The 17,313-nt window shown below is 40.3% G+C and overlaps 1 protein-coding gene across 1 annotated transcript in view; it reads left to right on the top strand.

Annotated features, from left to right (window-relative positions):
* The window catches only part of LOC109044608 (SEC14-like protein 2), an 87,125-nt gene that overhangs the window by 56,269 nt on the left and 13,543 nt on the right, over positions 1–17,313 (top strand). Inside the window, exons 3-4 of the mRNA XM_019062429.2 lie at positions 14,249–14,292; positions 16,875–17,202. Of these exons, the coding sequence (XP_018917974.2) occupies positions 14,249–14,292; positions 16,875–17,202 (372 nt within the window). The remainder of the gene's footprint in view (positions 1–14,248; positions 14,293–16,874; positions 17,203–17,313) is intronic.

Raw genomic sequence — 17,313 nt, 5'->3', positions numbered from 1 at the left:
ATACGCAAATGAGCCTTCAGACGTTGCCAACTTTTCTATGATGAAAGGCAAGTCTTTCGGAAAACTTGTGAAAGTATGTTTTTTTTCAATTTTTCAGATATTTGTATTTTGATAAATCTGATGAAGTAAAGGAGATACATTCATAGCTTTTCTCAAACATTCATATTATTTGGATCACATTTACCAAAAAGGAACCTGCGCGATTACAGTGTTGTAAAAAGGCTGCTTCTTCATTACTATCCACAAAATCTCTGAGAATAGAAAATAGCTTTTGCTTCCCACCAAAAAATTGTTCATTTTAAAGGAAACTAATTGTGCAAATTTAAATACTGTGCATATTTAAAGTATATTTTAAAGAAAAGAAGAAGGATTTTGAAACACCGAAAAAAAAGATGCTAGTAACATCCCAGATAATACGGTTGTTAAAAAATTTTCGACAACTCTTGGATGTTGCTATTAACACTCTGGCAGTTAACGTAGCATGATAGGATGTAAAAGTAACATCCTAGGATGTTACTTTAACAGCCAGAGTGGTAATGACAACATCAAAGAGTCGTCGCACATTTTTTTAACATCTAGGATGTTACCACAGTACCTCTTTTTTTTGGTGAAACACTGTAATCGCTCTTGCTCCTTTTTGCTAAATGCGATCCATGTTATCAGGGGGAAAATATGGCAACGCACGTATATTCAAAATCCATTTTTTTCTTAGCAGGGATATATATATAGGATGTAGAAGATTGAATCGTGCTGTTTATGGTCACTCTCTGATTCTTCATCCGAGGCGAATCAGAGGCGATTAATTTTACCCGAGACTGGCAACACTGCTTGCAGCTAATCTGAATAGAGGATGGATATACGCCATCGGGTTGATGCTCGGTGCTGGTGCATGGTGGATGGTGGGGAGAATTGGGACAGCCGCAGATGAGCCGTGATTTTAACGTCTTTCAACTTCCAGAAGCTTTATGCATATCAAAAAATCACCGCCGATCTTTGAATACATTAACAGACGAATTAGAGGTCTTTTGAAATAAATGCCCGCTGTCGCTTTCAACTGCCCTCTTCATCATCGTTCGTTGAACTTTCCTTTGGACGTTGGCGGATCCAGCAAGTTGGCAACATCGCTTTTCTTCATTTAAACCTATGGAAATGTATCGATTCTTGGAGGGGCCAGGTGCCCCGACAAGAATCGATGTTTAACATAGGTTTAAATGGCGGCCGGTGTTGCCAAATTGCTGGATCCGTCTCTGCTTTAGACGCAGAGAGAAAGAATAAATCAGAAAATTATATGAATTTTCCGCCAAGAAATCAGAAAAAAGGAATGAAGTAAGTCAAGAACAGCCCCGAACCATCATCGTGTACTGCCGTGCTAAGAAAGAACATCCTATGAACATCCGAGAGTTGCCAAATTCCTCCGGACTAAACATGAGGTTTTATAGGAAAGTTATGCATATTTCCCCTTGAAATTTTCAGATATTTTAGATTAATTTGAAATTAAAAAAGAAAAGTTAATAGAAAAATATTCGCAATTTTACCAGTAGTTCGTTTTTTTATCAAAGGAATTACGGCAGCATCTTAAGGCTCATACGGCGTTATTCCCTATAGCACGGCAGTTTACCGCCTCTCACAATCAGCATCAGTCACAAGTTACACTGATCAGCCGCACAGAATTCCGCAATCCATCGGATCATAAGTAAAGAGATTTATGCACACCGAATAAAAGACAGAATTAAGGAGGGGGGAGGGGGTCCTAGTGACCCACTGGTGGGCATTGTGAGGACCTATACGTTGGCGTCGATGTATCGGAGCTCTTAGCGGGGTAATCCGTCGCATTATCGTCGCACGGTAGATCGAGTCAATCAGAGAGATCGGACATAAAATTTTTACTGCAAATTTTGATGTTAAATTCGTCACAATTTAAATTTCAAGGGGTGTTTCTGAAAGGAAATCTTATGAGGAAACCAATGGAACCACTTTTAAAACCTCAAAGTTTTGTATGAACCGAGTTACAAGCTTTTAAAGTTTTCAAATTTTGTCCGACCTCTCCTATTGACTCGACCCAGTGAGCGTCGTCCGGACGACGACACTAGTGCGAACACTACCACACTGGGCAAGAACTCAAGAACCGCGGATCTGCGGAAGGTTATCGTTGGAGTTAAGCGGTTCTTACTGAACAGCGCGGAACAGTTATAAATTAGTATTCACAATGAGAGTACGAGCCCGCTCGAGAGCGGATGAATTAATTAGTAGTGGCGCTCGGTCATTCATGAACTGAATCACTCTCGTGCAAACACGAGTGAGGAATGAACGACTCAATGGACTTCTATTCTATACGAGGAAAAAATACGAGATTAAATAGTGCAGACCGATCTACTCGGAGAATTTTGGGGAAAAATACCTATGCTGTACAGCTGTAGAGTTTGATGAGGAACCTCAGCTCGTCAGTGCGAGGGGTATGCTGCTGTGCCAAGGAAGAGCGCCGTATGAGCCTCTCGGCGTTGCCACATTTCCTTCGATACAAACCGAATTTATTGAGAAAATTGTGGATATTTTTCTTCAAATTTTTCATACAATTTTTTCCCCAATTTAATCTACACGGAGATAAAAAGCACGGTTCTTCGACGGTTACACGGTAGTAATGTCACATGGGATTCCACGGTAGTAGAATCGTGCATTTTGGTAAGATTATTGATGAGCATAGTAACATAACCATGTTCATGGTAGCATTATTGTGCTCACAGTAATATTAGGGTGAACAGGGTAACAGCACCGTGCTCATCATTACAGTCATCAAAATCGACCGTTCTACTGCCGTGGAATCCCGTGTGACATTACCACCGTGGTAACCGTCGAAAAACCGTGTTTTTTTTCTCGGTGTAAAATATCTGAAAGGAAAATATTAATTTCTTTCCTTAAAAATACATATTTTGTCCTGAGAAATTTGGCAACCCTCGAATGTTCGTACTGCGTTCTTTCTTAGCACGGTAGTGAAATTCAGAAGTGATAATATAAGTGAATAAGGGGGGCGGGGGGGGGGGGGCGGAATGCATTCAATATTGGAGCGTAGTTTATAAAGTCACCACAAAGAAACCGTTAAAACATTTTCACAGGCGTGTCAAGAAAGGAGGAAAAACATCAGCCGTTTGGATGAGGATTTCCTCTATCTTTACAGCTAAACATCTCTTCCCTCTTGTTCATCTCGCTCAAGAATGTAAGGTCAACCGAAAAACCAAGCAAGAGGCCGACAGAATATCAAGATTGTGACCGTTAGTCTCGCCCCCTGACGTAAGGGCGTATCTCAATTTCTACGTGAGCCCCAGAAAGCATAGATTTATACGGAGAATAGGGCTCGCAAGGAAATCGAGATACGCCTTTTCGTCAGTGGAGCGACTAAATGAGTAAGGTACGCTTGTTTTCGGATTATGCTTTGCTCTCGTAGTTGAGTCCTACGGATTGGAAAAATTAATAAACCGAGTTCGTTCTGTTGTAAGTTTTACCCGAGCTGTCCCGAGTTTTTTACTACAGCCTCCTACTTTTTTTAGCAACAACAACTGAACGACACATTTCTACCAGTGTTAAAATTGTTTAAAGTAATTTTTTTTCAGAGAATTTTGAAATTCAAAGATATAGACCCCCCCCCCCCCGCCTCTGCACCACAAAATTCGCGTGTGATATGGTGATGTGAAAGAAGAAGGGCTTAGGTATCATTGATGAACAGACACAATTCCAAAGAAATTCAGAGCCCGGCAAGAAATGGCTTTTCTCATCAAAGTCTTTCACCGCTTACTTTCTTACCGCGGCGTTCAAGTCTCCGAAGTAATGAAAAAGGATGACAACAAACAACCACAAATTTTAACCGATAGGATCGCTCCATTTACCCTTTGACCTCTTTGTCTATAGCTTTGTCTATCAATTCCAATAATCAGCCCGCCGGGGGCGTGAGAACGGTACCCAGGACGATGCTCCGCGACGAAACGCCGTGTTTCACGCGAGTTGACACGTTCGTCGAACCTTGCCCTCCCGGTCTCGGGCTCGGGAGCCGCACGTGAATTATTCTAGGTTAACGCAGGGGGCAGGAGCAGGAGGGCCGACCTTGAGCCGGGCGGTCTAGACGCTTGCGCAACTCCCCGCTTCCTGATTCCGACTCCAAGTTCAGAAAGTTCCAAGCTCGTGCCGAGTCCCCGGAGACGCCGCGCAGCGCCGCAGGAACCGGTCCCTCTTCCTCTCTCCTTCGCTCTCGCCTCTTTCTCTCTCTCCAGCTCCGCGCATCTTTCCAGATCGATGCTCCGTCCGCATTGCTCGGAGCCAGTGCTGAAAAGTGAGATGACTCGCTTGTACAGGGTGCCCCGAATAGAACAGGAGTCCCTACGTAAGGAGAGGATTGCCATGTCTGTATTGTCTGTGTCGTTTTCTGATTGGTTCTTTACACCGAAAAAATATTTCCCGTCGATCAATTTAGAAATTCCTGTTAAATATGCCGAGACAAGAATAGAAAATTTGCAGGTGTCTTGAATTTGATGAATTTCGTGTTTGGCATTGCTCGGAGCCAGTACTGAAAAGTCAGATGACTCGCTCGCACAGGGTGCCCCGAATAGAACTAGACTGCCGTGCTGAGGGAGAACGCCGTATGAACATTCGAGAGTTGCCAAATTTCCCTCGATGAAACGTGTAATATTGACAATATTCATGCATATTTTTCCTTGAAATTTTCAGAGATTTTAGATTAAACTGCGTACAAAATTGTCTGACATGACCTAACCTCTAAATTACCGGCATGCCCTTGCTCCCCATACATTGTTACTCTAATTCTTGTTGTCAAAGGAGAAATGAATGACACTCATCGAAAAAGCGCAATTGTTGGAAGCAAAAGTTTGTTCACAGCTTATTTCAGAAAAAATTCACCGAAAACTTCAAGAGGTACTTTAGGTTGGTTTTCTTTCAAAAATAACACGCAAAAGGACATTTGCAACGTTGCTATCCCAGGCGGGAAGCTTAAAATAATGAAATGCGAGATAGCGAGAGCGTATTTCAAACCCTTGCAATTCTAGGATCTCGACAAACAAGACACACCACACGTCATGAAGTGCCAAAGTGGCTCGTAACGCCTTGATACAACTAATCGTACTCCGACACACGCAATGTTGCATACACGAAAAATTGAAGGCGTTTTGGATGTTCTTGCCCGTGTTGTGATGCGTGTCGTTTAAAGTTGCTGTTGATATTGTGTCTAGTTCTAGGGTGAGTAAAACCATGCCTAAAACCGTCCCTTTCTATTTAATTCACTGAGTCAACTTCATAATTATCAAGAGTGGCGGTATAGCCACCCCCGGTGGAGGAAAATATCGCCCAACTAAAGTCCTGTAAGCAAAGTGGTGGCCGACACTCTTAGTTAAAATAGGAAATGTTTACAATTGCAGCGATCGTTTCAATTTGAGCATTTCAATTCGAGACACTCTGTATTTCGGTTCCTTGCATCATGAATCTAAAGTATTTGTGGAATCTTTCAATTCACTCGTTCCTGCCCCTTAAATGGGCAGTGCTTAGCGAAAGGGAACAAACTTTTATTGCAGAGAAGGGATCTGCGCATCGGAAATGGCCGGCGATGGAATAACTACAAGTTAATGTCTCAGAGATAAAGATAAAGATCGTTTTTGCCTGCCACTTTCATGTTAATGATCTACGCGATTCTGCTATTTTTGTTTCATGAAATGGTTATAATAACGCAGGAAAATCAATATTTTGATATTGGGAAATAATTCCTTGCAGACGGAAGCGAATTTACAGGGGAGCGATTTATCTCATATAGGGTCAAAAATTGGAATTTGAGTGTTCGATAGGAAATGCTCTTTTACTTCGCAGAGAATAAACTCAAAAAACCAATTTACGCTTAATGCTGAAATGTACATAAATATGAAAGACGAATGGTTCTTAGTTATACAAATAGGAAATTAATAATGCCTGTTATTTTTCACACACAATTACGATATTCAACATTAATATTAGAAAAAAATCTTAATGGATCATCATTATTGACTTAAATTAATGATTTTCACCTATTATCCTCCTTGATTTTTAATCAAAGATCCACTCGATGTGCATGCATTTCATATGCAACATTCATTTTAATATGCACTCATTAGGGCATTCCTAGCGATCCAAACATTCCAGGCACACCAAAGCGAAAGCGTTTAATCTCACTGGAACAAAATATTGACCCAGGTCAGCGCTAAACGAATGTGTCAGAGGCTCCTGATAGATGGCCGGACATTTTTGGTCAAAGACCCGGTAAGAATTTGAATCAAGTTCAAGAGTGTAATTCGACGAATGCTCCAAGAGTTTCACATCAGTGGAACTAGTTTAGGAAGGTCAATTTGGTGCTGAAGCTATGCCTCCCCCCCCCCCCCCCCTTCAACTCACTAGCGAGTGATGGTCCAGGCTAATTTAACTGTCGGCAGTTATACTTAAATCGAATTATGCTCTTGATTCATTGCTCCATCCAATAATCAACGAGGTGCTTTTACTTTGCCTCAACTTTTTATATTTTCTGATCATTCATTCAACCAATATTTACCTTTTCCGTAAAGTTGTAGGAAGCAGACTGCGGCTGGGGAATACATCATTATCTATTCAGAGGGAGTATAAACACCTGGGGATGCATTCCACCATGCTACGGTAATATTAGCCATGCAGGCAAGAACCTCTTGAAAACTCAGGGAAAACTTGGGAAATTCATGTAATTTTGTCTCATCATAAAAAAGTATGGGATTTTACAGTGGAACCATGAAATTTTTTCCCCCAGCCATAAAACTGCATTTTTTTTTAAACTTCAAGAGACATAAAACATTTTTGTGAAGCGAGTTTCACGAGGAATCATGTACAAAAAATGTCAAGGTGAAATCAAGATAAAGTGAGGGAATTTTCTGTCCAAACTCTCTAAGAAATTGGGGATTTATAAAATTCAAGGGAACTTGTCTCTCCGTCATGAACATCATTTCAGCTAAATCTGAAGAGGTGGGGGTACGTTTTTTGAATGGGGCTAATGCGCTTGAAGAAAGGAGGAAAAAATTTAAAAGTTTCTCTAAATACCTTATATTTGATCTTAGTTTGCCGAACTTGACCTCGAAAAAGAGTACCTTATAAAATTCAGGGGAGCTCCTGGCCCTCTCAAGAACATAAATTAGGCGGACGAATTTGGAATCACGAAAATTCTAGACGCATAGTTTTACAGTTTACTATTGATTCCTGTATCAAAATTTGTGACAAGCTATCGGCAAACTCATTTTGTTCGTAATAAATGTGTGCAGCAAGTGAAACAGGAACAATGAAAGCAAGACAGCGCGGAAATCCTGAAACGGTTTGTGGTTTGTGGCTCGAGATTGAGACAATGAAGAATGAGCTTTGTAGAATACGGTTATAGAGAAGTCAGTGCGCGCATTCCTGTAGAACGGTGGCGTTTGAAGTCAGTGTAAAGGAATGGAATTAATTCCTTCAAACGATTAAAAAATTAATTGTTTGCAGAAGAATAGATAGTGAATTTGTGTGCTGAATACATGTAAATGATGAAATACAGACTTACTTAAAGATGCTCATTTTATTCTTTGATAATACGTGAATCAAACTTTATAGGCAGCATATTGTGTGCTTTATTAGTAGATTACCACTCAATCAATTTGGCTATATTTCACATTGAAGTATTGCCAATATTGCAATTTTCTTGAGAGTATGCAAAGCTTACGTTTACAATAAATTGACTAAAAGTACCTAGATGAAAAAATGAACTGAATAATTACCTCACTCAATTTACACTTTCATCAATCATCAGTTCCCAAGTAAATACTGTCTAAATTTGTGCCAATTTTTTTTTTCAAGTTAAAAAGAGACGAAAAAACTGTAATAATATTCCTAAAGGCTGGTAGTTTCTTGTGCCAAAATGGTGTCAAATTGATGATCAGTAAATAAAATTTAATGTTTCATTAGTTAATCCTCCAGTGAAATGCGAATTTCAAAGATTTTAATTTTCGTGGCAAAAGGATTCTCAATATAGATCCCGCGGAGCTATCGAACTTCGTGAAATCGATAAAATATATACATAGAAAGCCTTCAAGTGTCAAATTATTCCCTGCAGATCGTCGCCCGAACAATATTCATAACCTTGCATTCTATTTCCATCTATAATAAGTGCATTCACCAAACTCGACTGGTTGAATTCCTGATGGAAATCTTCGAAGCAACCAGCCAAGCGAAACACGTGCTTTTCATGAATACTGGACTGGCTGGGGAAAATCAGGTCGCCTGATTCTATTCTCAGAATTCAACGCACCTATTCTCGGAAGCGAAGGAAATTCAGCAGGTGTTTTCAGTTTACATAACAGCCGGGAAACCCCTCACGGAGAAAAACTAAACATGGAAATTCAAATAATCATCTCATCCATATTGAGTGCCTCGACAATCCGGTTTTTTGGGATTCGGTCGATTAGCCAGTGTTATGCCCGGACTTAAATTCATGACTTAGGATTAAGACTTTAGACTGTGCGGCCTCCTGGAGAACCCACAAATATCGCAACATTAAATTCCTACAAATACTTCCGAGAGTCTGTATCGTCACTTTACGTAATGAGGCTGGAGTTAAATGTGCGAAAAGTTAAAGAATTTTCCCGAAAACTTGATTTGTCAAAGGAAATTTGACAACGTCTACAGGCTCATGCGGCGTTTTTCCTTAGCACGGAGTAATGTTCCTCAGCTCTCGATCTCTGCAGGAGTAGTAACACGACAGCTCGTCATTCCCCGATCATAAAACATGAAAAGCGCGAGGGCAGAACTGCTACTGCCGTACTAAGCAAGAACGCCGTATGAGCATTCGAGAGTTGTCAAGTTTCCTCCGTTAAAATGTCTATTTTTGAGGAAAATTATCAGTATTTATCCTTGAAATTTTCAGACTTCTTAGATCTAATTACGAGCAAAATTTTCTGAGTTATTGAAAGAAAAATATGCACAAATTTTCTTGAAAACTATTGATTTGTCAAAGAAAATTTGGCAACGCCAGAAGGCTCATACGGCGTTTTTCTTTAGCACGGTAGAGCAGGCGAGGTCCGCCGGCCGCAATCGCGCGGAGCCATTCCAGTTCAAGATCAGTGGCGAGGCGTGAACAATCGAACATCGACATTTCCCCATTGAAACATCGGTAAAGAATCGATTATCAAGGTACACCCTGTTGATCGATCCGTTTCAATGGGTTGGAAGGCAGATCAATCGATATATCACAATTATTCAAGATCTGCATTACGGTGACGGCCGTGGCGAGGCGTGAATATGATCGATTATCGATATTTTCCCGTCTAAGCCGTGGTAAAAAATCGATTATTTAGGTGTTTATTGCGAACACCCTTTTTATCGATCATTATCCATAGGTTTAAGTGATAGATCAATCGATATATCGCAAAGTAGGCCAGGCCACTGTTCTGCCGTGCTAAGGAAGAACACCGTATGGCCATACGAGAGTTGCCAAATTTCTCTTGATAAAACACGTATTTTTAACGACATTCATGCACTTTTTTCTTTGAAATTTTCAGATATTTTAGGTTAAATTGCGAACGAAGTTGTCTGAACAATTTTTTTTTGAAGGAATTTTATTTAAATATAGCGTGACTACTACAAGTATTTCCTGGTATCTATCTACGTGGCTTAATACTAAAACTAGACAAATTGCATTAATTTTACATGGTAAATGGCATTAATTTTACATGGTAAATTGTATTAATTTTACATGGTAGATTGCATTAATTTTACATGGTAAATCTGAACAATTCAAGATAAAATATTCACAATTTTCCTTGTGAATTCGGTTTTTTTGTTTGTTCGAAAAGAAAGTATATTCATGAAATTACCCAGTTACAAAGATAATGTTCTTTCATCTTATTGTCAGTTAACTTATTGCTAATGTCTTATTTCTGTTAAATAAACTTAACTCTAATCAAACTAAGGCTGTCAAATTCGGTTTTTATCGGAGGAAATTTGGCATCGCCTGGAGGCTCATACGGCGTTCTTCCTGAGCACGGCAGTGTTCAAGATCTGTATTACGGTGACGGTGGTCATTGCGGCCGGGTAGCTGCGGTGGCGGGCGACGGTCATTGAGGAGTATGAAAAAGTCATTAACTAAACGCTGACGCAATATCGCTCGCCGGCTCCGGCCGCGGCTCTGACCCAGTGAGCAGCGTTTACTCTGGAAGACATGGACGCCCGCGCCCCGCGCGGCCGCCGCCGGATGATTCGGCACAATCCCCGCTCAAATTAGCCGGCATCGGCCGCATCGTGGCCTTGCTCCCGCGCTTTTCGAGCGCGGGTCAGTTTGTTCCTCGTACAGGAAAACAGAATTAGAAATCCGTGACGAGTGTGACGCAGTTGTTTTAGCCAAGGATCGGTCGATGCGCCTTCAGTTTCTTGAATCTCCAACACGGATGACTGTTGAGCGGGCTGACTAGGATTATTACAGGGAAACAGAGTGGGTCACTAGGCAAGGCACGAATTTCAGCTTTCTGATACATTTTTTTAACCAAAATTTCATGTAAAACACAATGCGCACAACAAAAATTACCGAAATCGACTCCTTATGAAGATATTTAATGATTCTTGATGTGTGAAGTATTCTTGCAGTCCTATAGGCGCTACGCGTTTCACGCTGACCGCACTGTATTTGGCGTAATGCGTGAAGTTTTCTTGCAGTCTTGTAGGCGCTACGCGTTCCATGCTGACCGCACTGTGTTTGACGCAATGCGTGAGGTATTCATGCAGTTTTGTAGGAGCTATGCGCCTCACGCCGAGTCGCCGACCACTTTTGACCGCTATGTGTTTGACGGAATGCGTGAAGTATTCATGAACTCTTGTAGGCGCTAATTAGTGTTACATGCCGCCCGCCGCGACAAGGGCTTCTCCTTTCCATATCGAGTCCTCGTCGTCTCTACGCCGCGCCGCTCCAGGCCAAATAACGTTTTTGGTTTTTCTCTTAACTCAACTAATTAAAGGTGCGCAGTCTTTTGTATCACCGAATGAAGACAAAATTAGAAATCAATATACTCTCAGGAAATGCGAGATTTTGTCACCTTTTCTTGTTTGTAATTTTTTTTCTGAATCCGATTTTTTTAATACATACATTTAAAAATATTGCGAAGTTTGCCACCCCCTAAATTTTCCGCCATGGGCCCCGGCCCATATGGCCACCCCCTAAATCCGGCCCTGCCCCTGAGCTCGTATCGCGGACTGTATTCTATATAGCCTGTAAGTACGACTTGCACTGCCAGAGGTTTTTTTTCAGTGTACACAACTTCTGATTATATTCAATATAATGAAGTTTTTACGAGTCTGACAACATCCGTTGTGGAGACAAAAATTATCTTGTACTGGCTCCTCGTTTTTTGAAGGGAGAATGTAATAAACTCGAAGCTATGGATCCAGTAGCAAACGGTCGATGTTCGAGGGTGCTTGAGCTTTTGATACGTAGCTCAGTCGATGTCAAAATCTGAAATGTTCGTTTCTTGATAAGCCCTGAGCCTCATGAGAATGCGTGTATTCTAGGGTCCATAGGTTTTAACACCAATAGATTCATCTATGAACGACCTCGAAACCAACAATGATCAGCCTTTCTCCACCTTCAATAATGAGGAATCAGTGCTCCCCTTTTGGCCGTTGATCGAAAGACGTATGCACATGTCAGACAAATAATAGTTCCGTGGTTGCAAGGTTGTTATGAAAAGGCAGCGTTATTCTTCAAAAAATGGTTCACCGTCAATCTGAGAACTTGTTTAGAAAAGTACGTAATCCTGAAAAAGATGCCCATAGATAACGGAAAAGAATTAATTTAGCCGAAAAGTTTTGGTGAATGGGAAAATATTTTCGGTGCATGTAATTATTCGGTTTCCCGGAAAAGTCTCGTAGCCATAAAAAAAAGAAAATAAAAAAATGAAACGTTTTGTAACGTTAATTGCACAATAGGAACTTTTTCAGCCTTTTGGTCTTACACTTCTTAAAAGTAATGAAATTAGTGCCTCTATTTTCAAATGAAACGAATACAAGAAAAAATTAAAGGACCCGTAAGACCCAGAAAACACATTTTGAGGGGCGGGGGGGGGGGAAACAAATAAAAAGGAATTTTAATTTTTCTCCAGTTGGGCAGTTTTGGAGGAAAGATTATGCACATTTTATCACACGACCTGGCAACTTTAAGCAAAACAAATGGTCCAGGATTACGTCTGTGGTAGGAACTCAAGCTGAAACGGCTACTGTTTTCGTTAAGTCGGACGTGTCGGCGTTTTGAACCGTGAGTGGACAGCTCTCGTGACTCCATTCATCATAGTTGTAGAGTGTGCCCTGGCCTTGAATTTGTTTGAAAACTGACGTCTCATCTTATTCCTTTCACGAGACCTGGATGAAAAACACCCTGTGGTATATCGCTCAGACGAGAAACCGTCAGAAGGGATACTTACAAGTTGGCAACAGTGGATTTTGTTTTGCCCATTCAAATGTATATAAATCAGTCGATTCCATCGAAGCAGGTTGAAAACATTGATAAGAAAAAATACTCTTGATTCAATCGGATTTTTGCTTGAATCAAAACGAAATTCGCTTAAATTAAGAGGCTTGGTTCTTGATTTAAGCTAGATTCTGATTGAATCAAGAATACTTTTTCTTGTCGATTGGACTCTAGATCCAATGTGTTTTTTTTTCCAGTGCTCTTAAAGAAGATTTTCACTCTAATAGATGGCAAAGTAACCGGAAATCGAATGATCGGTATGTTTTTAAGTATATGGGCGAAAATACGGTTAGTTTCCTCGAATATCTGACTGATTTTGGACTCAGATACTCGAATAAGAGTCGATAATCTCACACTGATGCGCTTACCACACTGAAGTAATTTTAAATGAAGAGTGAAGCAATACACTGTGATGAATACTCTTATTAGAAATGGTTTTGATTACTCTTGATAAATTATGTAGGTGATGCTGAGTCCAATTTTAGTAAAGCTCATCATTCTTTCTTTGTGCACTACATACGCGAACATTCTTCCTTACATCCTTTTATTCCTCTTCTTGTTAGAAATATTTGTCATTGTGGAGAAAATAATTTAGGCAAGAAATCTTTAATAATAGGAGGAAGATGTCCTTGTAGAGAATTCCTGTATATCCTTTCAGAATTGATCAAAGGTTGTTTTTCCTATCCTTGCGTTGAAGTCTCCAAGTTTACTTCCAAAAAAACATTTAACTTTCCGATTTTGATCTTCCAGAAGTTCATCGCTGGATATCTAGCCTGCCATGCTAAGGAAGAACGCCGTATGATCATCCTGCTGTTGCCAAATTTCTTCCAACAAAATATTTCTTTTTAAAGAAAGTTACGCACATTCTCTTTGAAATTTCCAGATGTTTTAGGTTAAATTGTGAATAAAATTGCCTTAAAAAATGAAAGAAAAATATTCAGAATTTTTCCAATAAATTTGTTTTTCGTCGAAAGCAATATGTTGAAGGCTCATACGGCGTTTTCCCTTAACACAACAGACATGGTGATAGCCACAGGTTTGGTCACGCTACCATTATTTACTTTTATCCGTGTTTGATGGTCATAATCCTTTCGATTTCATGGATTAATTTTTCTCTTTTCATTTTTTTCCGCACCTCTCATCTAGACTTGCGGCTGTATTCTCGGATGAAATTTAGTACCCGTATTACGCAGAGCAGAGGCATGTCCGATAAGGGAATTCCAGAGAGCGAAAGCACGGCAATCCCGAACGAATGCGGGCGGTGTTCTGAGAAAACTGTTACTTCATCTCTTCGAGCTGCTCCGCTCCCTTTCTGCGGCGCTAAGAAAAAAAGCCGTAAGAACCTTTAGGTGCTGCCAAATTTCCTTCGATACAACGCGAATTTCCCGGTAAATTTATGAATATTTTCCTCCCAATTTTTCAGATAATTTAGTTCGCAATTTTACCTAAAGCTTCTGAAAATGTAAAGGAAAAATAAGGACAACTTTCCTAGAAAATAAACAAGTTTTCGAAGGGAATTTGGCAACTCTCGGAGGTTCATACGGCGTTCTTCCCAAGCGCGGCAGCTTTTAGCATCCGTTTTAGAATCAGGAGCTTGCGGCTGAGACACTGACCTGGTACAACATTGCGGATTATACTACTTACACTTGTGATATTAAGAAGATTCTTCATTCCGTCTATACTTTCGACCTACTCTAATACTTTCTTGTCATTTCTCTGTTTCAGCCAGGAACTTTGACCCAGAGGCTGCTGAAAAGATGTTGCGAGAGGTAAGACTTTGTCTAAAAGATCGATACTTGTGAGTCCTGTTTTACGTAGAAATCCATGCTTTCTGGGACTCATGAGGGAATCGAGAAACGCCAATTCCTACTCAGCATTCCCGGCCATTCGAGAAATCTTGTGAGAGTGTGTTGGTGTTAACTTCGGCAATGTTGCTAGATTGTGCAATAAAATGTAGATATTTTACATGGGTTTAAATGGGAAAATATGCTGATTTTCAGCACTACCTGACAACAATCAATTCTGCGAAAGGAAACATTCTCTATATTGGCATACATTAAATAATTGTTACCTCCTTTAAAAATGTGATTCTGTTGTACGAATTTGTTTTATTCGATCAAACTTCTGTAAAATTGCAACTAAAAATTCCATGCGTGGAGCAAATTCGCTTTCTGAAAAAAATTAATTATTTTAAATCCTCCTTTGTGTGTTCTGCGCAGCTATTATATACGATTGTGACCGTTCCCGGGAAAAGGGACCTTATATTCGGGAGAAAATCTCTCCGGGGGGGGGGGGGGGTATTTTTCTCAAATGGGGCCAAAATCCTACTTTTCAGTTTTTGGTGGAAAATTATCTTCAGTATTCCAATACTGGTTATAATTAATTTATGTGTCAACGCGTCAACAGAGGATGCAAATTTGTATTGTTTGCCCCGATAATTTTGGGGCTGAGGGCTGCAGATTGGATTGCGCTCCAAATTATTATTTTTTTAACAATGGATTTAACAGTTCAATTGCTAAAAAAGTGACTGCAATGTTTCAATGTAGATTTTACAAAAAAAATGCTACTTTAACCACCCCCGTGATTAATTAGCTTACAATAATGGTTAAAGTAGCATTTTTTTGTTGTGATATCTACATTGAAATATTGCAGTCACTTTTTTTGGCAATTTAATTGTTAAATCAGCAATTTAATTTTTTCCGTGTACCAATCTCAAACCATAACAATTTTAATTCGATTTTGATAATAATGATAATCTAGGCATTTATATAAAAACTACCAGAAAGAAAGGAAGATGTTAGAGAAGAAAACTCGGTTTTCGAGTCTTTAAGTGTTCCGACACATTCGCAGATTTTTTCAACCCTTTCTCTCCATTAATCCGCAGCCCTCATAACATCGGCAACGTTGTATTATCCATGTACAGTAAAAAAGAAATAAAATTTTTACGAGAAATACGCAGGATACAGGAGCACAAATTCATAAAAAGAGAGATCTCAATCTACGTATTTATGAAAGTTGCCAGATGTTAGAAATAAAGACTGATTGTGAAAAGAGGATTAACATATCTCTTTTTTTGACTAAAATTTTAATTCGTGAACGGTCAGTGGCACGGTAATTATTTTTTCACCGCGAGTTTAAAGCGAGGGTTTACCTCCTCAATTGGTTGGAGTTTTTTTTTAATTGGTGGAACGTTTTTTACCCGGATTATTTGCATTTGACCCAATGAACTGAGCCAGCCGGCATTATCGGCGAGGCGTGTGTCAAACTGTTTTTTGCGCCAAAACTTGCCTCGAATTTGCGCACACGCCTGCTAACCTCTGACGTGTGTCACCGATGCTTTGTCGTGCTGAGGAAGAATGCCGTATAAGTATTCAAATATTGCCAATTTTCCCGATAATATATTAATTTCTAAGAAAATTAAGGGAATTTTCTTTGAAATTTCTAGGAGCTTTCAGATCAAATTGCTATAATGAAATTCATCGAGTGATTCGGGGGAAAACCAAGAATTTCCTTGAAAAGGGGCGTTTTATTGAATGAAATTTACCACATTCAAATGTCTGTACAACATTTTTCCCTGGCATGGCAGTGCTGCAGATTGAAATCTGCGGATTTTTAAAAATTATGCAACGCTTAAAATCGGATTTTTTTACTTCCCCGTCCCCCACAACGCACCCATGAGGTAAATTTTCAACCCCTCACGAGATACAGAGGTGGTATCTCAGCGTAGCGTGGGGGAATGTTTCATGTTTGAGGAATTTGCAAATTGACTACTGATTCTTACGTAAAAGTTCGCGAGAAACACGACGGTGCCACTAGTTTCCTCTGAAATCAACTCTCAAGCTCAAAAATAGCTCTCAATTTGAGGCCAAAATGGAGGGATTATCCCACGCCACGCTATCCTGAGTGTCTACCTCTTCATCAAGATGAACTCTCCATGCAAAAATAGGGATCAAATACATTAGCAGGGATGCTGTGTTTTTAGTTGTAGAGTCCCCAAATAAAGTGGCAGCCCTGTCAATGTACTTGCATCCTATCTTTGCATGGAGAGTTCGTCTTTTTGTAGAGGTGGACTTTCAGGATAGCGTTGGATATCCCCTCCATTACAGCCTCAACTTTGAGAGCTTTTTTTGAGCTTGGGAGTTGATTTCAGGAAAAACCAGTGGCACCATCGTGTTTCTCGCGAACTTTTACATAAGAATTGGTAGTCAAATTGCAAATTCTTCACACATGCAACATCTCCATTGCAAAAGTTCGTCCAAATCATGTTGTCTCTGTTCGGTTCGGAAGACTAACCGGAAACTGGAACATGTTACTGTTACATGTTATTAATTTCGGATTTCTACTGTTTCAGTCGATGAAGTGGCGTGAGCGGTGGGGAGTGGACGATCTGGAGCATTGGGAGCCGCCGGAGGTGCTGCAGAAGTACTACCCTTCGGGGATCTCGGGCTTCGACAAGGACGGGTCCCCGATCGTGGTCATCCCTTTCGCCGGCCTCGACATGTACGGTCTCCTCCACTGCGTCTCCAAATCGGACGTTGTCAAGGCCACCATCAAAATGCTCGAGAGCTACATCAAAGTCGCCCAGGAGCAAACCAAAATCCACGGACAAAAGGCCGCCCAAGTCATGTGCGTCATCGACATGGTCGATTTCAACCTCAGACAATACGCTTGGCGACCAGGTGCGTTTACTTTCGAAACTCCTTCATTCAGCCGAGTATGCAACCTGTGACAGTCATGCACGAACAGTTGCCTATTCTTTTTTGCCTATTTCTAAAGAGTTTTTATTATGC

The sequence above is a fragment of the Bemisia tabaci genome, chromosome 8, assembly GCF_918797505.1.
Source record: "Bemisia tabaci chromosome 8, PGI_BMITA_v3".
Lineage (NCBI taxonomy): Eukaryota > Metazoa > Arthropoda > Insecta > Hemiptera > Aleyrodidae > Bemisia > Bemisia tabaci.
Note: the sequence above shows the minus strand (reverse complement) of the source record. Positions and strands in the feature narration are given on the sequence as shown.